Here is a 26,564-nt window from a genome sequence, read left to right as displayed (position 1 = left end):
TCACGATTTTAACAAAATTGATTAATATTCATCCAATGATCTATCTGGATTATTATTATTATTTTTTTCATAATAATCTTATGATTAAGAACAATTTAGATTATAATTATAAAAGACTTAATTCTCATTATCATAATCTCTAATAAGATAACAAATATTAAATTATAACAAATGATTTTATCAAAACAATTATTATATCAAACCAGATAAATATGATAAAGAAAAATACTTTATTGTAAAAAACAAAACTGAGTAATTAGAATTTGACACACATTTTTACCAACATCTATACAATTTGTTACAATTAGCTACCAAAGACACGAAAACACACATTTGAGCTAAAAGATTAATTATAAACTGGAATGCAGCAGAAAAATTTCTATCCTGAAGCCTTGTTGTAACATGATTAATCTAGGATTTAGATGGATTTTCTAGCACTCTATACTCAGTAAAGGATGTCAGGTATGGATTGGTGCCGTATGGAAGACCAGCTCGAGCTCCAAGGGCTCTACATTTGGCAGCTGCCTGTAATTAGCATCAAAAGCAACCTTGATTATCTCCAAATTTCCAATTCAGTTGATTATAGAAAAGTATAAAGAAACAATAGAAGTGTGTTTCTTTAATGTTGTGTATTTCTGTAACAACTTTTTGTATGTGCTAACATCGATTGCATTGCAATCCAAAATTAAGCCATCCTGTTTCTTGCTTACCACATAAGAAGCAAATGGCAACATTTTCTCTGGAGGTAAGTTGGCACAGATTGCTGCAGATAAAATAACAACTACGTAAATTCTGAAATTGTAGCATCAAAGGAGCAAAACTGAAAAGCCATTGAATAGTAACATGATCAAAATTTAGAGAAGGTTGAAGTGATGGATACAATATAATTATGGTGAACAATGTAATTCTATCTGTGAAATTGGGTTGAGGATCTGCACAGAGGAAAAATCAGAAAATTCAAGCTAGCATGTGTAAAGATAATATGAAGAGGTTGCAAGTACCATATAAAACAGCTCCTGTAAATGCATCCCCGGCACCTGTTGTATCAATAAGCTCTGATGGTGGAATCTTTTCAGCTGTCCCATAATACAACCTCCCACAAACAGATCCTATCCCTTCGGCTCTTAATTTTGTAACTGACTGGGAGGATTAAGCAAAAAGATCAATCCAGGTGGATTTTTACATGAATATAATGCAACCAAACATTGTTTAGCCAACATTTACCCTAAATCAGAATTATGAAAAATGGTCTTATAAGTATAGAAATTTTTAACCTCAATTAATAGAATGCTAAAATATTTGAAGTTCCATGACATTTGAATCAAAGTGTCTTTGCAAAAAAAGTATCCCATCTCATACTTTTAGGTTGCCCATGATTTGATCAATATGTAAAGAAGTTTTGATCTATACTTGTCTTGATTGGCAAAGGATCAACTCTCTTTCCACAATCAAGATAAGTTGTGCGCAATCACATTAAAAAAATACCATCTATCCATGGCAAAAGTCTCACAGTTTTTTTTGCAGTGTTCTGTTAACCAATGTTATCTTGTCCCAGGAATACTAACTTAAATTAAATTTCTCCCATGTCGGGCATTTACAATGTGACTCTTTTTTGTCTGGACAATGTGACTCTTTACCTAAAAAATGTATATATTACAAGCCATATCTACCAGTTGGACAAGCTCCTGGGCCATTTGATAAAAGGGACTAATCTTGTGTAAGTGATGACTTTGTACTAGTACTAGTAGTGTTTCATATGACAGATTATTAGAAGCAGTTCAGTCCATGTCCCTAAAGGGTCCAATGGTGGGTAATAAATATGGAAGATCATATCTTAGAAGAAATAAGATAAGACATTGCACAATCAGAGCCCACTCTAGAATTATAACAATAAATAGCAGGTTATCACCGAGGCTATGCAGGTTGGCATGGCTATGCTATCATCCTTTCTCTTTGTTAATGATGTCAAACAGCTGTCAGCATCCATTTCTTCTATATGAGAACTCTCTGCCAGAAAGTAATTGCAATTGCAACTTATGTTATGTTAGAAATTAAATGTAAAAAATAAAAAGATGATTTATCCACATGCTACACTTTCTTCCTATTTTTGCATATGAATTCAACTTGATAAGGCCCAAACAAGAAGGAAACAAGTATTTTTACCATCATCTACACATTTCTCAAGCATTATGCAGCCATCTTTTCCCAAAGTTACAATTGCAAATTTAAGTCTTGGCAATCTTAAAATAATTGAAACTAGTGCTCTTGGAATAGATGATGCCTCTGTCCAGGCCTGTCAAATTGTTACTCACAAATCATAAATGGAATTCATGTTGAAAGAAATATCACACAAACAGTTCAACCAAGTAGAAGAGAGAACCATATATGAAATAAAATAATGCTCAAACATTCAACCTTAAAATTGAAAAGAATGAATTAGGAAAAAATTCCTGAAAATAATGAAAGCCGATTTCACGGTTTCTTGTATAAATCTTTGAACTTAGGAAACAAAAGGTGAAAGTTTTGTAATTAAAAGTAAAAACAGAAAAATGGAAATATAAAGCATTCTCTCAAAGCAAACAAGCCCCTAAAATGGTCACATTCACATGTTAGACTTGGAAGGAAATGGTTAGTGACAAGTTGTTCACTCACACAGCTGGTCAACCATTGTCAAGTTACATGCCCTGATTCATTAGTTATTTCTTATTTGAACTGATTTACCAGTTTTCCTTTACCTGCTCCTTTTGAACATCTTAGGTGGACCTGATCTTTAGGAATTTTCACTAAATTTATGCACCTGTTCTGAAAGATGTCAAGGCACATTCCTAATTGTAGATCCACCATGGGACAGTCTGGTGGATGCCTTTAGGAAGAGGGTGGGGGGATGCATACACTATGCATGTTACATAATCCTCTTATTTTATGCTTTATGATGCAATGAATTATGATGTGTCCTAAAGCAAGTCCCCAGTTCCACTCTACAAGGATGTCCATTCACATGTTAGATGGGAACAAATTCATATTTCCATTTTATTTTAAGATGTAAATTCTTTTCCTAGGTCATTCTTCTGACTAAAAGACAGAGCCTCAATTTTGAATTTGCAAAAGAAAATCCATGATCTAATGATGAGATGGTTGGAATCTAAGAATCATACAACATATCTGCAAGCCAAAAAAGGACTCGCAGGTCCCGAGTATTTATGATATTCTAGGATTCTACTTCATGATAGTATACTATGAGTTACTTGCCTTTGGAAAATTTTCCGAACATACAACATAATCAGCCAATGCAAGGAGGTCGTTCAACCCTTCTCTAGGCCTTTCAGCATCAATTAAGATAGATATATTCTGGCGAAATGCCTGAAAGGGAAAAATATAATTAAATTTAGCTTATGTTTCACCACAATGCTTTCTCTTCAAATATCAAATGCAATCACATAAAGGACAACATTTGTGAGTCTAGGAATGATTCATTTACAGACAGATAAATAGGTGTATTTTCACAATACTTTATATAAAAAAGGGATTTGAAGTTTTCTATCCTAATTACGAGGCTTAGGATCTGTTATTTTCAATCACTGCTGGCATTTGAATTAGTAACCTCTCTAAGAGTAAGTATTGATAGCAGTCACAACTTTGACCGAAGCACGAATCTGATGAGAATAATTCTATACGGAAGTTCGCATTACCCAAACTAGGTAGCAACTAAGATGTAATTACCTCTTGAGCAATGACAAGAGCACTGTCAGACATCCTTGCATCAAAATAGACCACTCTTGCACCATCCAGTGCTGACAACAAATTTGCCTGGTGAAGATCATCTGGGACCATTGGAGGATATCCTGGAGTGAATATACATGTCCTTGTTTTCCTGAATGTTCAAATTTCTAGGATTAATCATTTTGCACACCTGAACAATTCAGGTACAAGGAGTCATTTAAATCATTTAAGTTACGCATCCATGACAATATATCAGGCAAGAAACTTTCATATGAAGATAGATCACATGAATAGCATTCATTCTACAGTATTTCCATCATGATCTTGCAAATGTCCTCTGTAAAGTATGAGATTAACTTGCACATATAAACAAACAAGAATGTTGAGTCACTGTTAACCTCTCAACTTCAATCTAGTTTTATCATTATTTCGAAAGATATTTAGTTGAAAGAACAAAACTTTAAGGCAATTTTTTAAAATACTCTTAGTGTTGTTATCCAATCAAAATTAACTCAAAAATTTGAATTTTACCTGATCCATGTATGATGTTTTGGAGGGAAAAAAATATTATGCTGATTAAAGTGAAACTTTAATTCTGATAAAGAACAACATGTACAATAGTTAAAAAATTGCATTGAAGTTTTGTGCTTACATAAATGCCATTGTCAACACTTTCATTTTTCAAAGCCCATCAAGTGAGAAATTGTATAGACTTAGCCAAGATAAGCATAAATCTTGTTTAAAAATTGTTTAAGCATGTCACATACGTTTGGCTGTCAACAATGATGTAGCTAAATGGTGAAGTCCCTTCCTTCGAGACCTGGAAACAAATGGAAAAATCAAAGATCACCCCAAAATAGAGATTGGGTTGAGCACTGCTTTGCTTCCCACAGCCAAGTTCAAATGACAAAAGGATAAAGTGGCATTTAAAACTTTTTTCATGAATTTATTCATACTTCTATTATAGACCAAGTAGCAAGTTATGCAACCAAAAATAAGAGTATTTTATTATAACTCAACAACTACATATATAAAGCATTAGAAGAGTCAATCTTTATTGCACATTCAAAATCGATGGACAAAGACTAGATTTAACTAAAATTACTTCTCACAAGACATGCTTTATATATATATAATATACAAGGTTTAATTGTTTTTACTAAAAAAGCTGTTACTTTTTTTTCCTTTTTCCTTTTGTAGGACGAAGAATATCCAAGTGCTTGTAACTCTATGCTCTTCAGACTAACAAAAAAAACATTGACATATATACATACCACCAAAAAAGAGGTATCCACCCCTTCAGCCTCTAGTTCCTCCAGCATAGCCTTACCCGGAGCATCATCTGAAATCTAGAGATTTCAAATGGCATAACACAAGAAATTAACCACAATCATGATGTTAAGTACTGTACACTGTCATAAACTAACATCAAGCAAACAAGAAACCTTAGAAATTATTCTTGGCTTTAGGCCCAAACGAGCAGCACATGTCATAGTATTTCCAGTGTTTCCACCACCTTGGACCTGCCAAACCAAAAATCACAAACAAACATTACTCATCCTTGTCATCACATTACTACAGTTAGGAAGTGATCATTCTGGAGAAGTAATTTAAAAAAATAAAAAATAACAGTTTCCCATGTTTAAAAAATAAAAGAAAAAAGATATCCACAGGGATTTTTCCTGAGTTATAACAGAAAAATTCTGAAAAATATATAGAAGGGGTGCTACTCAAGTAAACAGCAACAATTAAATTAAAATTAGCCCCACTTTATAATTAAAGGTGAGAACAGGATCACATTACTATGAATAAACAAAGGCAAATTATTTAATCTATTTGAGTTGTAAAAGGAAAAAATAGTGGTCCACTCTACCGAAAGTGAGTGGTTAGAGTTGGTTAATTAGTTTAGTTTAATGTTAAAGTCAACATCAAAAAGTTTCTGGACCCAGAAACTAAAACCACATCATTTCAATTTTAAATCGTGATGCTCGGTCTGATGTGCTCAAAGTTATCACAAATCTGAGATGTTGGAAAGGCAGAATAGTAACAGACTAACAGTGATAGCATCAATAATAGTAATAACCATAATAGTAATAAGAACAATAATAGAAGAAAGAGGAAAGAAAAGAGTGTGAATGAAAGCTAGAGAAGGAAAAACCTTGAATTCAGTGGTTCTGATCTTGGCATCAGGGCTAGGAAAAAATGGCACTACTGCCAGAAAATCCACACCAACGCCACCAAAACCCACCTGCCAAATACACATAACACACTCATAAACTGACTTGAGAGGAATAATTATGAGAATGGCAGTAATCATGCTCACAATGATGGGAGTTTCCAGGAGAGGAATAACAGAATCAGAAGACATTATTTGGGTTCCAAAGTTTAGTTTCTGTTCTTCAGCATGGGAAAAGTTAGCAATCATATCAGATATCATAGTACCCTGTATATTATATTTATAAGAACAAGAAAGTGAGATGAGAAATGAGTGTATGTCAATTTATCAGACTAACCTTTTGATGATGGTAGCACAAAAGTGGCAAGTGGTGAGAAAAGTGGAAGAAGGTGTGTGTGAAGATTAGGAGAGCAATAAGTGAAAACAAGAGGAAAAGGGTTTTAAGTTTTGAGTGGGAAATCTTAGTCACCACTAAGAGGTTTTGGTTTGTAATAGATCCTGCTAAGCTTGACTTCTGAAAAATCAATGTTGCTGTTCTCATGGGTTACTATCTTCTGAATTTCATCCCTTTGATTTTTCTTTTCAAATCCTGCAATTCATGGCTCTACTAATAATATTATTGACTCAGTTTTTCTTACTTAATGCAGCTCAAACTAAATAAATGCTAAACTTAGGAAATAAATAATTAAGTCTTGTATTTTTAATTTGTTATGTGAGACTTTTTTTAGTGGGAAATAAAATTAACTGAAAGTGTGCCAAATATTTGTATCAGTCTTATTGTTTTAATATTAAATTATAAACTTTATAATTAATAGTGCATATATTTTACTATTACTTATATATAGTATATATTACCGTAAATATATACTTGTATAAGAATAAAAAAAGTAAGTATTATACATGATTCACATAAACTTATGCATTCGACTTTATAGGAAGTATTTTCATTAAACTTTCTTTTAAATACGAAACATAAATTTACTTTAAACTATAAAAAAAAAACTTAAGTATCTGTAAAGAAAATTACTTTAAAAAAATATTTAATTATAAAATTATTTGATATTTACGGTTCCCATTGATTATATGTTAGGATATATTAAACTGTTTGATGTTTGTGGTTTTTATTAGTCACATATTATAACATATTTATTAGGGTCATACTTAAATGTTATAAGCTTAAAGTCTGACTTTTATAATTTTTTTATTAAAGCTTGTATCATTAAAATAAATAAAATAACATTATTAAAATATGATTATTATAAGTTAGTATTAACAGAAAAGTTATGAAATTTAAAAATTGACGTAACATAAAATAAAAATAAATGAAGATTTGATGAAATATTTAATAAAACAAGAGTTCATGTAGAGACAGTAATTTTTTGGATGAGGTGGTGATTGATTGCAACGTTCCATCCACCATTTCTACATCTTTCTTCTTTAATATTTCATCTTAATTTCATTAGAGATTCTCAACAAATAAGTAATAATTTTAATTTTAATTTCAAAGAGAATGTGTTTATTTATTCTGACCCAAAAGAATACAGAAAGCACACAACACCTGACTTTGGGGACACTACTTTTCCACCTTATCATAGACTTACTTTCTTTTTTGGGTATTCAATTTTTATTGTTTATTTAAAATTTTGATTTGAATGACACCATTTTCCAAGTCAATTTTTATCTCTTAATTACGTTAAGTCAATTTAATGAGAAAGATCAAATTGAATCACTCTAACAAAATTACATTGAATAATTATAAAAAAAATATTAGGACCAAAAGTGATATTGTTTTTTAATATTTCTTACAAATGTTGGATAGATTTATATTAAAATATACTAGATTGTGGGTAAACTCAAAATCAATTAAATACTTAATGTTTTATTATAATTTCATTTTTAAATAAATAATTAAAATAATAAATAAAATATATTTTTTATTTTTTAAATTTTATAATGATTTTTTTTATATTTTAAAAAAAATTGTTTACATTAAATTATTTTAAAATTTTATTTTACAATTTTTAAAATATATAATATTTAAATCAATTAGTACCTGGGTAGAACTTCTCTTTATATGCAATATTTACCCATTTCATGAGTTGTATTTACATGTAAATGTTTTTCTTCATAGACATCATAAATTCAATGGTTGAAGTTTTTGTGCGTTTTTTCTTAACCTGATTCAAGTATTTGTATTTGTGTTAATATTTCCTTAGAATATATTTGACTTTAAGCCGACATTTTTTGTCATACTAAAAGTATGACAGAAAGGACAATAATTTTTTTGGTTACTTCTTGATATTCTTACAATACCAATTTGAGTATACAAACTCAAATGATAGGTGCACTATTTCTGAAACATTTGCGGGATGTCTTCTTAAGAAAAAAATAGATGTCTCACAATTTGCAATGTGCCTTGTGTTGAACATGTGCATAATACATCTAAGGTTTAGAACATCTTACGTCTTCTGAGTCTTCAACTTGATTGCGTCTTATGTCTTCTTCTAAGACTTCATGTAGACAACGTCCTATTATTGTCTTTGTCTTGCATCTCATATGTTTTCATTTTATAAAGATGAGCATCTAACGGTTTAAGCAAATTGAGTCTTTGTTATGCACTTCGTCTTGCTTGGAGACTTCATCTACTCTTGATATGCTTCTATTATTTTTGTCCAATCTTCAAAGTCATCATATTCATAATATATTCACGCATCTTACACTAGGTAAGACTTTGTCTAATTCCTATTCCACACTCAAGTAAATTGTTAAATACTTTAAAACATGTTATTATTTGTTATCATCAAAACGTGGATATGTTTTGCATGGCATACATGTTAAGACTTAAGTCTTATCATAAAAAATTGTTTATGGCTTAACATAAACGACAAGAACAAGTGAGTGAAGTAGACAAAGTTAACATATGATTTTCACAAGATGTAATTTGAATTGCTACTTCATGAATGTTGACTCACGCATCCCAAAGATGATAGTGACACAATATACCAACCTTGAGTTTGCATGCTCTTTTTTGGTGATGTTAGTACTACAAAGGGACTTACAAGGAGAAGGCTATTTTGTGTCTTAAATGTTGAGTACTATAAATAAAATGTGTCAATGTAAATTAAACTATGCTCTAAAAAGCACTAGCAAAAGGATACAAAAATAAGCATACAAGCTTCACTATTTAATTAGACATTTATAAGTAGAAGTTATTCAATGCATAAAATATTAATACCCCAAGTGTGATTTTGTGAATTAAATTCATTCCATGAAAAAAAAAAAACTTCTAAGCATTAAATTATGAGATCGTTTATTAGATGAATTTAAGAAAGAAAACTTTTTTGGTAAATCCTTCATTGATGTTAGTCTTTTATACATAGGTGGGAGTTTCTTTGTAATCTTTAAGCAACTTTTATTGTATTGTTAGAAGTGACTTTGTGTACTTAGCCAATAGTGATATGATGTACTCATGTTTTATCTCAGGTGGAGATAAAAAGATAATAGCCAAAAGTGACCTTGTATTTTCGAGTGAGTCAGAAGTGACAATGTATAAATACTTGTAATCAATTTGATTAGTAGAATCCTTTATAATTTATAAAGAAAAACTAGATGTAACCTAGATTGTGGTGTACTAGTATAAAAACATAAAGTGTTACATTAATAATTCTATCATGCAAGTTCTTATTAAATTTTCATAAATGTTATGTGAAAACATTTAATTTTGGTAAAAGAAATTTCAAACTATTAGACTACTCATTTTAGCTATACGAGACTAATTATTGCAAAAAGTAATTTAAGAAATCAAAATAGTTTTTATGATAAGTTCTTTAAAGTTATCTTTATATGTAACTTATAAAATATTAAATATGTGTATTAATGTTGTATTTATTAAAAAAGTTTTTCAAAACAATGTTAAACTTGTTTTTACAAAGTCAATACGATCTTTATAGGACTACATATTTCTTATTGATTAATCTTTATATCTAGAAGTTTTTCAGTTTACAATTGCTTCTTAATGATAACAGAGGTGAGGGTTACTTGCAAAGATACTTTGACACTCAAGTTAGTATGTGCGAGTACAATTAATGCAATCATAGGATAAATAATAGTATTTGTGTTTGATACCTTCGGAGGAACGGTCTATTTATATTATTCTTAGTGAGCTTTTATCTAAATGAACCTTGAAGGTGGACCCATGTCATTCTTAATATTTTATTCGTTGTTTAGTCATGATAATTGATTTTAGATGCTTATTATCGTTTGATTGTTTACATAAATATTTTGATTGTGTTGAGGTGTTTTCGGTTTTTCCTAGTAGTTCTCGGTCTTGCTTGGTACTTCTAAGTCTTTTTTTTTTATCAATAAAAAATAAAATAAATTAAGAAAGACATTTCAGGGATGTTCCAACCCTTATAGAAGAGTGATTCAACACATGTTGTAAACCACATGTAGTTTAAGCCAACCAAACCAGATAAAAGGAAGACAGCACAAAGAACCCCTACATGAATGGGTTGCCAAAAACAGTTGCAAAGAGAGCTACAGAAAAAGAAATTAAAAGCAGGGAACTTATCCCAGCAAACTGTACCGCATGAGCTGCATAGCACACCAAATGGATGCTACCCCGTGATTGCAAAATCACTGTTGCTACCCCGGACCACCCACTAAGAGCTGCTCCAACTTCAGGCTCAAACTTCTTCACGGTTTTGCATAATTCTGGGGCGTAGGAGGAGTCAAGCCACATCCCAGTTATAGCAAACAACACTCCCCTATGTATCACCAGCACAGAGTCTGGAGTACAAGAGTCCACATCCAGGAGCAAATGGCCATGCACATGGTTTATTACTAGCATAAAAAAAGATAAACCCCAAAAACCAGCAACTCCTAAGCACCTTCTAAGACTCCAACTAAACTAAAGAGATTAGATGTCCAAACACCCTTCCAAGGGCTGCTTCAGCTTCATACCCGAACTTCTTTGTTCTGCATCCGCTCTACTCCAGCATAACAAGAACCACCCTGGTCTAGGTAAATCAACTTGTTGCTTTTATCACTAAAGAGACTTTACCACTCCGTCTACCATAGTGGTTACTCCATTCCTTGAGCTCCCTCTGTAGTCTCCAGGACTCCCCTTTACAGCACCACAACACCACAGCACCACACCATTTAGCTCCAGAACAAAGAGTTTCGCATCAAAGATGCCTTAGAACAGCCTGCAGGGACCAGAATCCATGTTTGCTGGAAAAACGCCTTTACCAACACAAAACATCATATATGTATTACAGCTGGGAGGGCAAAGGAATTAAATACTACGGGATTAAACATATGCATAACTCAAATAGGAGACTAGTGTAAAGGCAAAGGATCAATGCGGTACATGAAGATACTTCTACGTCTTACTTGGTACTTCTTGACAAGATTGATATTTCTTAGCCCTTAATTGGTGCTTCTCGACAAGACTGATACATACTTGTAAGTCATACTAAGTACTCTCGGCAAAACTTATATTTCTCAGTCTGGCCTGATTCTTCTCAACAAGATTGATATTTCTTGTTCTTGCTTGGTACTTCTCGTTCTTGTCTAGTACTTCTCAACAAGACTAATATATTTTAAATTTATTGGTTCATTTAGTGTTTAGTTTAAATTTTTACAGTTTGAGTAGTGTAGTACACTGTCTCTAGACTCAAATGTATTACAATGAGTTTTTAAAGAAAAAATCATTTTTTACGGGATAAAAACTTATATTTAAGATGGATTATGTCTCGGGATAAAATAAATAATCTTATTTTAACTTTTTAGTAATTTTTTAAATGATTGATTCTGAAAATTTAATGATTTAAAATAAATATGGGAAGAATTTTTAAATGATTAGAGAAGTATCAATTTCTCATACCTCAAACCCGTTTCTCCACTTTAAGGTTCTATAAGGAATTTACTTTACAAACGCAAAAACTGATTACTCAAAAAAAAAAAAATCCAGCATAGTTTCCTTTATCAATAAGAATTTACAAAGAGACAGCTGTAAATTGTTTTAGAGAGTGTGCTGCTTAATACGTGCAATGGTTTGATTGAGTGAAAGGAAATTGTTGAGGGTGAAGGAAAAACAACACGAGATTCAATTCTGACAAAGGAATGGATGAATAAATTCATGCAAGTCCCACCTGAGTTAATGATTTGCCCATTTTGGAACCAAAGAAAAGACGGAAAGGTTTTTTTCCTCAAAAGACTAGATACCCTCCTTATATCACATCCATAACCACTTATGTAGTTTATATGGATTTCTATAACAGTATTTTCACAACATGAAGTACAGTGAAGAATGAAAAAAGAAATATAAAAATAAGTGAGAAAATGAGATTAAAAAAATGAGAAATGTAACAAGTAACATGATAATAAAGGATAATTTAAAAAATATAAATAAAATATATATGCAAAACAATCATAGTTACATGGTTGTAAAACATATACATTCTATGCTTGTTTTATGAGTTGAAATTGAAACTAAAATAAAGTTTAAATAATGTGCCTTTTGTTTTTTTTCCAAGGAAAAAGTTCAACTGTAGAAATTGAAGTTTCCTAATTGAAAGGCCACCTTACAAAATCCGACTTGTATAATAATAAATCAGTACTACTGTAATTGAGGATTATAACAACACAAAATGTAGGAATTTGAGGGCTGAACCTACAGAATTCAGTAACTGTAAATCAGCCCCTTTTGGCGCTTGTTTGAAACTGTACATTTCTGAAACGCAAGAATTGTCAAAGCTGAACCCATTAACCATTGATAAATATTATGAAAACTTAAAGCCAGTAACCATCAATTCATCATCCCAAACATGCTTGAAAGGATACCACATGATCACTCCGACTTCGAGTGAGCTTACTAAAGGATGGCTTACCCCGGGCTGTTCTTAAGGGGCCTGATCTGTTCCCGTGCCTGATGGGCAAAGATGTCTCATCTGCATTCAAGCTTGATGATCCCTTTTCCATTTCAAGTCGACCAGAACTGTACTCCATAGTGATGAGGGAAGATTCTTGTCCATAAGTTAATCTCGGGGTTACCCCTTCACCATCCAACCAACTGCTATCAGAAAACGCAAGGTCACCTCCAAAATCCGATTCATGCCAAAAGGACTCCTTCTCACTCTCATTGGTGTCGTTGTAGATCAACTTAAGAGCCTGCACAACTTCACCCATAAAAGGCCTTTGAGTGACCTCCGGGTGTACGCACATGGAAGCAATAGCAGCCACCTTTGCCATGTCATCAAACTCATACTTTCCAGCCAAAAATGGATCCACCAGCTTTTCTAAACCTTCTTTGAATCTCAACAGTGGTCGAGCCCACGTTACAAGATTCTCCTCTCCATGAGGTTGAGACATGTCCACTGGTTTTCTGCCTGTTATGAGCTCAAGCAGGAAAACACCATAACTATAGACATCACTTTTAACCAGTAAATGGCCTGTCATAGCATATTCTGGAGCGACATACCTGCCAAATTGAATAGATAGAAATGGCAAGTTGAAGGCTAGGAATTTACAATGTCTTAAAAATATAACGTCAATCTAGAGTTAAACATTATACAAGAAAAAATAAATCAGAAATCACATTTTTTATACAATCCCATTACAACTCTCAATACTATTATTTTAATATTTTTTCATATTATTTAATTCCAAATTTATCTATTTATTTCTAAACTCATCACATACAATTCTAAGGTTCGTTAAACTATCATTTTCCATAACTTTATGAAGATGATTGATGATGTTATCTAATGTTAAAGAAATAGAAAAACCATACAGCATGAGTGTACCAGACACACGCAAGACCACCCCCACATGCTATGCCAGTTAGGTTCAAACCCAAGCCCTTAAGTGGAACTCACAAAAAAATGCTATATCCAATCCCACAGACAAAGTCTTAGAACTTACCCAAAAGTACCCATGACCCTTGTAGAAATATGATCATTTCCTTCACCCGCTTCTCTTGCTAACCCAAAATCAGAAACCTTAGGGGTAAAGTCATCTTCTAACAACACGTTGCTAGCTTTAAAGTCTCGGTGAATTACACGAGGATTGGAATCCTCATGTAGATAGGCCAAACCTCTTGCCGATCCAAGGGCAATTTTTTTCCGTGCTTCCCAATCTAGAGGGCTTCTTTTCTTGTCATCACCTGCATGATCATTAACAAGAATTAAATTTTATTGATATAGCAAGGCATTATAAATTGAACAAGTGGCACACCCCCAGAACTAAAGAAAACAAGTAAATAATTACCATGCAAATGAGACTCAACACTGCCATTGTAAATAAGCTCATACACCAAGCAACGCTTTCTCCCTTCTATGCATATACCAAAGAGTTTCACAAGATTACGATGATGCAAACGGCTTAGCATCTCAACTTCAGCAATAAATTCACGGTCTCCATTCTGATCATCCCTTTTTAGCAGCTTAACTGCAACTTCATTTCCATCATCCAATGTCCCAGAATAAACACGTCCAAATCCTCCTTCTCCTAATACTCTCTGAGAACTGAATCTATCTGTTGCTTTCTCAAGCTCGGAAAAGGAAAATGTTTTAACAGAGAGAATAGAAGCAGCAATAGTGGACACAAGGGACATAGATCTTGAGCTCATAATTCTGCCTGACAACATAGATTCCAAGCCTGCATAATCCATCCATTTATCACGTCAACTATGTTACAGTTTACATAACGAATCAAGAGGACTCAAGAGTCCACGACAACATAAAGTGGAATTCATTGCCTTGAATGTGAAAAACTAATTACTTAATGAGCAAGGCAAACCTTCAAAACCCAGTGTAAAACAAAAGTATATTTTACATGTACTTTTCAAAGAAATAGAAATGACTAGACTAATCTTTGGCACATAGTAAGGAAAACTTAGTGAACTGATAAAATAATGTTGCAAAAGGAACTGTACTCAACCTAACAAAGGATAATTTAGGCAACAAATCAGTTTAGTATAATTTACAATAAATCGCTAGGAAATCAAACAGTAAATTCTTCCGATTCTATACAAGCATCTAAAAATCAGTTTATGAAAAAATATAAACATACACAGTAAAGTTAAAAGTTATACCAGATCTCTTGTTTAGATATGATGTGAGAGAAGGGCCGATAGCACTTGATGAGCTCCTAATTTTCCACCATTTCAGCAAAATGAAAAATGCTCCAACCAAAACCAACAAGAGTACAGCAGAACATAGAGCAATAATGAGTATGGTTCTAAGAGTCAATTTCTCATGCTCACTCATGAAGGAGGCAGAGAATGGGAGAAAACCAACGGTATCACCGGGCAGGGGACTACTCCCAATTATATATCCAGGTGGCCGTGATGATGGAATACCTGGATACCAACTGCATTAGTCTCACGCAGTAACTTGATAATGATAAAGTAAAATGTCATTAACAAAAATGAAACTACTACCTGGATAAGCAATGTACAAAGTTGCATAATGACCAAAAAGGCTCCTATTTAGAGGAACTTTGTTGTGCGAAAACCTCTCATACAGCAGAAGTGCAGTGGTATTGTCAAATTTTTCCCCAAGTGGAACCAAGTCAATATCAACTATGGTTCTCCACTGATTTCGATTGTCAGCACTGACACCTATTATCCTCACTTGGCTCTGCTTCAAATATGTTCCAGATGCAACTTCGATCTCTAACTCAGTAATGACTGGAAAAACAAGCAAAGGAGCTATACCCAGTACTAGTCTGACTTTCATGGGAAATATACAACCACAAGGTGAACCAAAAGGAGTTGCAGTGAATGGATCACTACAGATTTGCCTACAAGCTGCCAGAAATTATTTTGTAAAGTGGGTGTATGGCGTTATGGTATAGTCATGTTAGATAACAAAGAGGTGGGTAATGCTATTTCACAAAATTCTGTGCAATTTAATAAGAAAAGGATAGAACTCGTCACTAATGACAACTGAAACTTCGAATTTTCCATTATAGAATATTTAGTTTCACTCCAGTGTATTAAATATTTACAAAACCTTTCAGGCCAACCATACCTTAACACAGCAGACTATGAGAACCCGAAGGCATCTTGAAATAACATTGAGAAACTAATACAGCCCAAATTTTTCTTTTACCACATTACACTTTTACCTTTATAGTCAAATATAGTGAATGTATTAATTTTCAAAGAAAGTACCCAAGCATCAAACAAATTAGATTCCAAACATTCTTCCAAATAATCCAAGTTTTGACATCATGCCTATTTACACTATCTTACCATGTTTGACAGTACCATACATTAAAAGACTCAATTTTTGATTCCCTTCACCAACATACATTACCAAATACAGATGTAGAGAATTGTATCAAAGAAAAAAGGACTATAACTGCAGTATTTCATGAGCAGAAAAGCCATTGAGATTTTATAAAGAGTCCTGACCCTGGTAAAAGTAGCAGCAGCAGAAGAGTGTATAACATTCAGGAAATACCTGGGTCTTTATAAGGAGCCACAGGATAAGGTTTCCAACTGTGGTGATGACGGTCATGATGAGGAAGTTTTGGTCTTGGAGTCACAATAGGACCTACATAAGAAAACATTAATTCTTAGTCTCATAGTAAACATGAAGTATAATGACTTGTAGAAAAATATGACAATATACCTTGAGATGGAGATTGCCCAGAAGGTTGAAGTAACAATGTTTTAGCTCGTTCAGATGAAGCAATTGGCACATTCATAGAAACTGAGATCACTGCAGGAAAATAACCTATCACTGTGTTATAGTTAGCAACATAGTTAAATTTGCAGAGAAAACCTCAAAAGGAATCTCTTAAAATCATTTAAAAATATATGCATTAGTCACACTCCTTTTCATGTAGCCAACTCTGCCTAGTAGGCAAAATATATGAACTGGAGCTCAAGAACATAAAAGTAGTGCATAGGATTCAATTAGAAAAACTATCCAATATTGGAAGGGTTTTATACAACCATCTTATTTAATTTAATCTGGCTTCCAATATTGTTTTATGATCAAGAGCCTATACATTATGGCATATCCTCTAATATCCTTTTCAATGCTTTAATGGAAATATAATCAAGTATAAATCTCCAACTGTCAGTCACACAACCCAACAAGATGGTAACTGATCACAAAACATACCTATGAAAGGAAATTGGATAAATAACTGGAAGATCAAGGTGGTCTTCTCCAAGAAAATTGAATAAAACATGAGAGTATGAGAATAATTGCCACCCAATTTTAAGAAACTTGAGAAAGAATATGAATACAAGAAGAAAATTAGAAAGTTCGTTCATAGGCAAATCTAATAATTTCAAATATATTATGTTGAACAGCCACTGAGAAAAATATCTGTTTGTAGTGGGGCCTTCAATCATTAAATACTCCAAAAGATAAAGCACTAAAACAAACATTGTCAAAAGATTAACAAAAGACTCTACATTTGCAAGGAGTAGTGTTATTGAATACCAAGATATAAAACAATAGATTTCCTACATTAATTCCCATTTAAATTTCAAGGATGCCAATGCTAAGTAAAACAATAGATTTCCTACATTAGTTCCCGAGTGCATTGTTCAACTAATACTTCTTTGACTGACAAAGGTTGGTATAGGTACATACATAACAGGAGAAGGAGGAAACTGAATGTTGACAAAGAGAAATGAGCCGAAATACAATGTGTCCTAGGCTTCACTAAAAGCTAGCAGACACTATCTCATGTTCAACTGTACAGCAAATTCTGACACATCAACACAGACTTACAAGGCAAATGTACACAACAGATCTTACATGTACAAGTCTTCTCCTAAAATTCCCAAACGAAAAAAAGAAAAAGGTGAACGCATGCTCATTATAATAAAATACCATCTCAATATGTTTTAGGCCAAATTTGAATTCAAATGGAATCCCTGCCCCAGAATGTAATGAAAAATACATTCACATCAATTTTCTCTAGAGAGAATGCCAAAGTTGCAAATGCAAGCATTGAATCTGGAAATAAATTTATTTGACTAAATATATAATGCAGCAACATCAAACTGGTTTCAACTAGGTGCAGTCAGCTACATTATCCCCCAAACCATAATGTTCCATTGTTAATCATGCCCGCCTATGGACAAAACATTGTCCTTCCAATCATTCTTAATGGTTTAACCTACAATTTTTTTCGGTCTTCTTCTACCTCTAGCAATAAGTAATTAGGGATACTCTCCATCTAATATACTCTCCTAACTTGGCTTTACTTGTATTATGCACACGCACCCAATGATCCAAACCACCTAAGCTGAGATGCTACCATTTTTCAGCAACAGATGTATAATCCAATCTCATGTCCACTCTTCCAACTTAACATCTCATGGCTACTACATTGTAGGATTTGTACTGCCCAAGAATCAATTCCATGTAACATTGCAAGTCCATAACTGTGCAGTAAAACATGAAAAAATCAATTCCAAGTCTCTGTCCTACTATTACTAAAACAGATACTGAATATATATAACTAATAAACAAATAGAATCAAATGAGTAGGCATAAACAGTGATTTCATTTTAACATAGTCTCTGAGAACCATGCTAGAAATGCTTCGTGACAAATTCTCAGATTAGTAGATGAGAGATGAAAAGTGAGCAGTAGTAGGACCAGATAGATAAATTCAAGTGTAGTGGAAGCAGTCATAGGACTAAAATACTCAATAATGTCTACATGCAAGCTGTTCCACACAGACCAAACTACTCCATTTACAAACATAGGGAAGATTCAATATACCTAGCAAAGCCTCACGAAAGAATTAGTTTTCGTATATGAGGAGCAAGTACAAGTATTATCTAGAACTAAGGAATAATTAAATTGTACACCCGCACATCCAGTCTAACAAAACTATATGTAAGAAACAGTAAAAAGCTGCTCAAGATGCAATAATCAAGCAGAAAAAAATAGACTAAAATTGAAGAAACCAGCTAATTGTTAAACACATCATGAACTCCCAACATAATCGGTAGTCAGAATAACTTTCTACAACAGTTTAGCTACTGTCAACATCAGCACACAAACAAGAGTTCAATGACCATCGCCCTATAGTGAAGATGCACTGGGTAACGTACAGTTACAATTCACCAATTTCATCGTCTGCTACATCTTAGCCTGTGTGCTAAATGTTAGCTTCACAAATTAATTAATTAATATATCTGCCTGGAATAACCATTCAAAGACCCTGCACAATTGAACCTTTCTCCGAGCAATCACACGTGGCATAAAAAGACAAAAGGCCAGTGAAATCGTTGTTCATCATTCATGAGAGGAAAACAGTAGCAGAATTCGAATTGATTAAACAGAACAGGAAGGAAACGACGCGATCGATACCTTGGAAAGAGAGAAGCAGCGAATGAAGGAGAGCAAGGATGAAGAGGCACGAGGTTGACATCATGATCATCGTCAGAAATGGAACTCCTAAAAAGTCGCTAACGTGCAGCAGTTACGGTGTATGCAGCAGCGGCATTGGAGTGCGTAGCGCGAGGATGAAGAGTGGAGCATGAGCATGTGAATTGGAAAACCTAGGGAAGAGAGAGAAGAACGTAGAAGACGACGGTTAATGTGAAGCTTCTAGATCACGGAAATGCAGGAAAAGAGAAGACGAACCACATCGATAACACGCAGCATGCATGAAGAAGAAGATTGTTGAGGAAGATATGTATAGAGAGAAATTACAGAGAAAGAGAAGAGAATTTTGTTGAAATGGTGAATGAGTGAGTGAGTGAGTGAATTTATGCAATTGAAGAGAGTTGATGGAGTAGCATGAGTTTTGTGAGTGAGTGAGTGTTGCAGTGATACACTATGTTGGGGCGCGTGAGGAGAATGAGTTCACCAAAAGACAAATAGAGTCAATTCATGGCGTCATTCAAAACGGAAACAGTTCTACTTCTACTTGTTCTTTTCTTACACAATTCCCTAGAGGGGAGTGATCCAATGAGACGCAGCATCATGGAAGAAGGTGAGCCTTTTTTTTTTCTTACGTTTTTTATTCTCGTTTTAAATATATTTTCAGATAACATTAATTACTCTTTATAGCTGTTGTCTTTATTCTTCCATCTTTTATATTTGTTTTATAATAATTGTTTAAGGTTTTTTCTCACTAAAATCATTTAATTTTTAATGCATTATTAATGGAATTCTCTATTGTCATTTTTTTTTAGTTTTTTTTATTTTAATTATTTTTTCTCTCTGCTATTATGACTATTTTCTCTCTCCTTACATTTAAAAAATTATATCATTTTCACAGTTAAAAAATATAAATAAAAAAAACGGTTTATTAATAAAACCGACTATTATCAAGATACAGATCAAAGAACTAATTTCTATGTGTGCCTTTATTATTATGTTAAAATAATAATAATAATAATAATTAAAAACTAAAAAAATATTAAAAGAAAAAATTATTATATTTATTTAAAACTAAATTTAAATAAAACTTAAAAAAATAATGAATATTATTATTGTTTATTACTTGTATTAAGCTATAATACAAATTATTTATCAGCGGTACTAACTACACTCCTAAATTCTAGAGCTTTAACTACACTTCTAAAATTAGATCAGAGAAAATGGGTAATTACTTAAAAAAAATATCTTTAAGTACTTTAAAAAAAAAGTTAATTTTCTTTGCATTCCCACTTTATTTCCTTTATATTTTTTAATAATTTTTCAAATTGTTTGTATTTAACTATTTTTTCAAGGCAATAAATGGTTACATTAATATAAATTATTTGATTATGGATCACAAATCCATTACGTGGAAAATATTATTCAATTATCATTTGAGTATTGTCACTAAACCAAGTAAAAGAACAACTATTTTATTTTATGTGTTCATAAAAATATGTATAATCAAATGTGTTTGCAGAAAGAATGTAATAACTGGTTATTTAAATGTGCAATAATTAAGAATAAATAAATAAGAGTGTAAAGACTTTTTAGTACAAATTTTTTATTCATTAATCTGTTTGTTGATTTTTAGTATATTTTTTTGTCTTAATAAGTGTAAGAAAATCTTAACAAACAAGTTACAATATATAAAAGTTGTCATTTGACCAAAAAATTCTCACCCTTTTTTCTATTTATTTTTTTCTAAAACCGCCCTAAAAAAAAACATATTTGTCATGAGTTTAATAAAATAAAACTATAAGGGTGTTATTAATTATCGGAAAAGTGATTTTTTTATGTTTTACCTATTATTTCCTTGTGACAATTTTAAGAAGCTAGTTTGTAATTCAATTATTAACATTTGATTTTATTCTTCTTCTTTTATTAATCTTATACCATAATAATTACATAAAATTAAATAATGATAAATAATAATAATAATAATAATAAGTTGACTTATGAACCAAATAAAATTGAAAAAATAATAATACATAAGTTCTTTAGCAGGTTAAAAAAAAGACAAAAGTAACATCTCATTGATAACAAAATTAAATGATAGAAAATTTTGATGAAAAAATAAATATTAAATTAAAATATTAAAATTTATAAAATAATTAAAACTTAATAAGTTTAAAAATACTATAAATTCTTATGGGGCTGATGATACATATTTGTGATTAAGCCAATTTATATTTAGGAGAGAGGGGTTTAAGAATTACCAAAATAATGTGTTTTGTAGATGAAATACTGAATTTACAAGAATGTGTGTTGTGTTTAAGCTGTTGTAATATTATAAGGTGAAATCTTTACGTGAAAAAAGGTAATTATTATAATTAACATTAATTATATTTATATATTGCAATAGCCCAATAATATTTCCCAAAGAAATTGAGAAACAAATTTATGTTTGATATCTAAAACATTAATAAACTTAATTTATAGATAATAAAATTAGATTGAAGGAGAAAATAAGAACTTAAAGATGTCAAATTAAAAAGTTGTGGGTAGATTTGAATAAGTATTAAATGTAGTATGAAAGTTAAGTGTAATAGTTAATTTTAACTTATAAAGAAATCATTGTTTTTTTTTTTTCATTGTCTCTTCTTATTTCTTTAAAGAAACTTTTCATATGTGTTTATAGCCTTCCATAATGTTAAGAATCAATGTGTTTTAGAATTTTATCTAAACGTTTTATGTAAAGGTCTTCATTCAATATTTAATGTATTTTATTAAGAGGTGATTTAGTTCTTGTTTTAGAATACATGGCTTTTACTATAGTAACAATTTTACATATTTTCACTTCTTATTTAGAATATATTTTCATGGATAATAAATATTTTTTTCATTATTGCATGTATGTGATATTCCAATGTTTCTTTCTAAACTTATATTATTCCTTAACTAGTAGAAAAGCACTTAATAATAGAATAATATATATGAATCACACTTAGTCACATGAAGTAATACATGAATTAAAAAACATAACAATAAATGAAACTTTCATCCTAGGTTAGCATAGAATGAAACGATGTCATAACATTACCTTTATTAAATATCAAAACTAATAGTTATGAGATTTCATATTTTTCTTTTTTACATAAAAATAAGTTCATAAATAAATAAATTAAAGATTAATTAAAAAGTAAGGGTATTATTAATTTAAAAAATTGTTAGTCTCTTAATTTTTTAAAATAGATAAATAAAAAAGCTTTAAAAATTGAAAATTAAAATGGAAAGGTGAGAATAAATGAAAAGTAATGATAAGTCCTCTCATTTAATTATTAACGAATGTTAATAAAACAAACTTAAATATTTTTGTGTGCATTATAAATTATAAATGAGGAATTTCGTTTTGCAATTATGTTTTTTTCATCCATCTTTATGAATGTATTAAAGATAAAGTTGCTTCCCTTATTTTCATTCCATATAGTCACTATTTCTTTGATCACTATTTTGTTGTCGTTGTCATCCTTTGTTCATTTATTGTGTTGTAAACTTATCAAAAAAATATTTGGATTTTACTTTAACAACGTGCTTCAAATTATGTAATCTGGAAGTACCTTTCCGATTTCACAATCAAGAAGTTTTTGTATGTGTAAAAGATGATTTATAGATAGTATAATCCACAAGTCACTTCTAAATTTGGAAGTCTATTCTAAATTATGCATTTTGAAAGTCGATTTTTCATTAAAAAAAAAGTTTATAGATTCTATAATTTATAATGCGATATTAACTTTCTAAAAGTTGAAATTGAATTCCAAATTATTATTCTATATTGATTAATTCAGAATACTTTTTTTTTAAATTTTAGACGGTACAACTAAAAAAAACTTAAAAAAAAAGTAAAATTTTTAATATTTATGGAAGTGTAAAAGAAAAAATGTGAAAAAAAAAATCCTATATAAAAGTCTAGGCAGTTTCTTCCTACACCCCCACACTCTTATGCAAAGACAAAATTACCTTTATTAATTTTTAAAATCCCAAAATTACCCTTAACCTAATAAAACCCTAAAAAGTGTAGATGAGTGTCGTTCGTGCGTGTAGGCAGCGTCTTCGTTTGGTTCTTAGCAGCAAGGCGCGTCACTTTCATTCAAAAGCTCATTCTCCTTCTAAATCTCAAACATCTCTATTGTGATTTAGAGTGTTGTTGACAAAGGTAAGTAAAGTTTCATATTTTTGGATTTGTGCATCCGTTTTCTTTATGGATTTTTGTTTCCGTAAATCCTTTTTCACATTCCATATTATAGAATCTGGTAGAATTTTGGCTTTTGAAATCCGGTAAAATTTTGGATGTATGCTTCTGAGAGTGTTCTGGAATTGTGGATCTGGGAGTGTTTTGGATTTATGGTTCTGGAATACTAATTTGCTATTTTATGTTTGTGTTGGCTCAAATTAGTAAAGTAGAATTATATTGAGTTGAACTAGAGGAGTTGTGGGGTTGGGTTAGTATGCTCTCATTCATTAGTTTGTAATTTGGTTTAACTTGAATGGTGTAATTGAACAAAAATGGTGAAGACTAGGGGAGGAGGTTCACAAGGTTATCGTCTACGTCCCACAACCTCTATTAGAAGAAGAAGAAGACATGCTAATGAAGATGAAGAACATGTTGAACTTGAAGAAGTTGAACCCCAAATGGAGGTGGAGGATGAAGGCGCACCTGAAGTAGAAGGTGAAGGTTATCCCGGAGGTCCACTGGATGAGACACTATTGACAGGTTATAAAGACCATGTGGCCATGCAATTATGGAATGGTGTGGTAAGTAAATATGTTGTAATATGATACTTGTTCATTGTTAATTTGATATGATTTTCGTTGATTAAATTATATATTTTATATGATTTTGGTTGGTTAAATTAGGATCGAGGAGAGTTAAAATTGGTGTCTCATGGTCGAAAAATGAATAAGATGGGTGCTCCTCATCTTGGGATACTACCTGCAGTGGAGTTTTCAGGTTTAGTTGGGCTTGTTGGGGCAAGCTATGACACGATAGAAAAATGATTGGGCAATTTCTCCCTGCACCATATCAATTCCAACATGCACCCAATCAGTTCTTTAAAATAACAAAAATACCCCTCTTAAATGACAAAAATAACCTAACACAAAAATGGGTTAAATAAAAATTATTTTTGAAACTTTTTATTTGAAAATGTTTTGGATTTCAATTTCCATAACATATTTTTGAATTCTGGAAATTTTTATCCATAATTTATTTTTAGTTTTGTGTTCCAATTTTTTTTTAGCATGTATTTTTTTATTTCTGAATTATAATTATTATTCTGGATTTTTAAATTTGAAATAAGGGTAATTTTGAAAATTTTAAAAATTGATATGGTGGAGGTTAAAATTGATATGGTGCAGGAAGAATTTGCCAAATGATTATTGTGCCCCTTTGTAGAAAGGTGGCACGCAGAGACAAATTCCTTTCATCTGTCTGTAGGTGAGTTGACCATCATTTTAGTTATTGCTATGTTTTGTAATTTCGTGACGAAACACTTAGTTTACAATTACTTTTGAATTTGATGAAGGAACACTTTGGTTATGAAGTTAGAGAATTCTTCTTCTACATTTATAATAGTCAGAATGTTAACATATTCATTTATCAATGCAATTACAACTATAAATATCGCCTAATGGACATAATTTGTGTAAAAATTTGCATCCAGCTAGTATAATATGAAGACCAAGTTTTGGCAATTGGATAACAATGAGTAGACCATAAAATATTTGTTGGTGGAATCGGACAACCTTCTTGCAACTGAACCTATTAAAAATTGTAAGCAATGTCATTAATTATGTTTTTCAATAATTCGTAAAATTCATTAAGAATGAAGTTCAACAAACCTGAACAAAATGATTTCCATGAATATGTCCAATACAGATGATGCAGTGATGATTAAAATCTGTTGGAGGTTGAGATCTTAATGGGAAAAATAGTTAATGATTGTTTAAGAGATAAACACACAACAATCACATTATGTTGATTCGCAATAACGTATCCCATATCCGGAATTGTCATCCACTTATCTGTACTTATCTGCCAACAGAAGAAAATTTAACAAGTTAATCAAACTCATACACCATTTTACAATTAATAACATCATTCAGAATGAATACAATTACCATATGTGGTCAACTAGAAGTGAATTTTTCAAATATTCATATCGTTCATCCCTGCCAAACAAATCAATATATTCTTGACGCCATTGACAAAATTATTTATGTAAGTTCATGCGTACAATAGCCCATGACTCCTCTCCCATACCCAACAATGCACCAACCGCACGATAGCCACAATGACCGCTAGCCTTAACATCAATATTATCAACAATGTAAGGATTGCTATTGATTTGGTCGGAGGAGTCTCCGAAATAAATCCCTTGCTACATTTCAAAGTAGATGAACTATCATGTTGTGAAAGAATGGCATCAACATGCTCAAAGTAAGAAGGAATTCACTTTGTTGATCTACCAAATTTACTCTGATGCACTTTTTGTGCACCTTTTGTTTTCACTTTCTCCCTTGGTGGACACAAAGATGTCTTATCTGGATAGGCAATCTCACGCAGTTTCGCTTTGATATTAATCTTACCAGCCATGTCAACCTCATTGAACCGATTCATGATGGCAACCCACTCTGGTTTGATAGACAACTCTGTTGAAGTATCACCACTTGAAATATCTAAAAAGCTTAATCGTGTCCAAATGAAATGCACTGACTGCAATGGTATGCTACCCACACTAAAGGAAGTCAATTCACAAGCACAAGGAAGGCCATGAGTAGATATAATGGTGCACCCACAACGAGATTTATCTAAACCAACATATTCAATTCGATCACTCTCTTCTACAATATATTGCAAGGCATATTTCAATACAAAGCCAACCAACTTTTTATATCTTGTTACATTAAAGACATAACTCACCACATGCAAATGAAGATTTAATTGCATTGTGTTGCAAGATGATCATCTTATTCATGGAATCCCAACAAAAGCATAAGTCCCCCATTGACGTCTCAAGGATCCTCTTTAAACTCCAATGTACAGCCTCAACCTTGTTACTTGTCGTGTTGCCTAAGTGCATGACCTTATCTGTCCAAGCCTTAACAAACTTTTCTTTATGTGGATTTAACCAATAACTAATCACATACTTAGTAAATATAAGCCATGGTGAACAAACATTAAATGCCTCCACATGATGTTCATAGGACTCTACATTTTCACACTCAACAATAGCTCCCCAAGATTCCATCAC

General features: G+C 31.8%; 4 protein-coding genes across 6 annotated transcripts; 1 reads left to right on the top strand and 3 right to left on the bottom strand.

Annotated features, from left to right (window-relative positions):
• Window positions 1-213: 213 nt before the first annotated feature.
• Window positions 214-6,517, bottom strand: LOC137828966 (uncharacterized). Of its 3 annotated transcripts, none has more exons than XM_068635751.1 (13): window positions 6,234-6,517; window positions 6,044-6,112; window positions 5,879-5,968; window positions 5,166-5,243; window positions 4,995-5,069; window positions 4,488-4,540; window positions 3,721-3,871; window positions 3,250-3,360; window positions 2,164-2,293; window positions 1,910-2,007; window positions 1,002-1,140; window positions 711-763; window positions 214-525 (listed from the first exon to the last, which is right to left on the bottom strand). In XM_068635751.1, exons 1-13 carry the CDS (start codon window positions 6,435-6,437, stop codon window positions 412-414), a joined length of 1,365 nt encoding a protein of 454 aa, XP_068491852.1. In that variant the 5' UTR covers window positions 6,438-6,517; the 3' UTR covers window positions 214-411. The 3 variants fall into 3 exon arrangements, with proteins under 3 accessions (XP_068491852.1, XP_068491854.1, XP_068491853.1); XM_068635753.1 differs by having other exon boundaries at window positions 6,044-6,117; window positions 6,234-6,505; XM_068635752.1 differs by lacking the exon at window positions 6,044-6,112 and having other exon boundaries at window positions 6,234-6,500.
• A 5,980-nt stretch (window positions 6,518-12,497) lies between these two features.
• On the bottom strand, window positions 12,498-19,665 carry LOC137828991 (receptor-like serine/threonine-protein kinase ALE2). The gene is made up of 9 exons (XM_068635791.1): window positions 19,531-19,665; window positions 19,255-19,445; window positions 16,540-16,629; window positions 16,369-16,461; window positions 15,342-15,710; window positions 14,994-15,260; window positions 14,168-14,557; window positions 13,823-14,063; window positions 12,498-13,379 (listed from the first exon to the last, which is right to left on the bottom strand). The coding sequence occupies exons 2-9, from the start codon at window positions 19,322-19,324 to the stop codon at window positions 12,716-12,718; spliced, it is 2,184 nt and encodes a 727-aa protein (XP_068491892.1). The 5' UTR covers window positions 19,325-19,445; window positions 19,531-19,665; the 3' UTR covers window positions 12,498-12,715.
• Window positions 19,666-23,817: 4,152 nt separating this feature from the next.
• Window positions 23,818-24,309, top strand: LOC137829321 (uncharacterized). The gene is made up of 2 exons (XM_068636129.1): window positions 23,818-24,066; window positions 24,169-24,309. The coding sequence occupies exons 1-2, from the start codon at window positions 23,818-23,820 to the stop codon at window positions 24,307-24,309; spliced, it is 390 nt and encodes a 129-aa protein (XP_068492230.1).
• Window positions 24,310-25,143: 834 nt separating this feature from the next.
• On the bottom strand, window positions 25,144-26,561 carry LOC137829320 (uncharacterized). The gene is made up of 5 exons (XM_068636128.1): window positions 26,234-26,561; window positions 25,799-26,154; window positions 25,548-25,691; window positions 25,283-25,345; window positions 25,144-25,152 (listed from the first exon to the last, which is right to left on the bottom strand). The coding sequence occupies exons 1-5, from the start codon at window positions 26,559-26,561 to the stop codon at window positions 25,144-25,146; spliced, it is 900 nt and encodes a 299-aa protein (XP_068492229.1).
• Between the last annotated feature and the right edge of the window lie 3 nt (window positions 26,562-26,564).

The sequence above is a fragment of the Phaseolus vulgaris genome, chromosome 7, assembly GCF_000499845.2.
Source record: "Phaseolus vulgaris cultivar G19833 chromosome 7, P. vulgaris v2.0, whole genome shotgun sequence".
NCBI classification, from domain to species: domain Eukaryota; kingdom Viridiplantae; phylum Streptophyta; class Magnoliopsida; order Fabales; family Fabaceae; genus Phaseolus; species Phaseolus vulgaris.
This window is presented reverse-complemented; position numbering and strand designations above follow the sequence as displayed.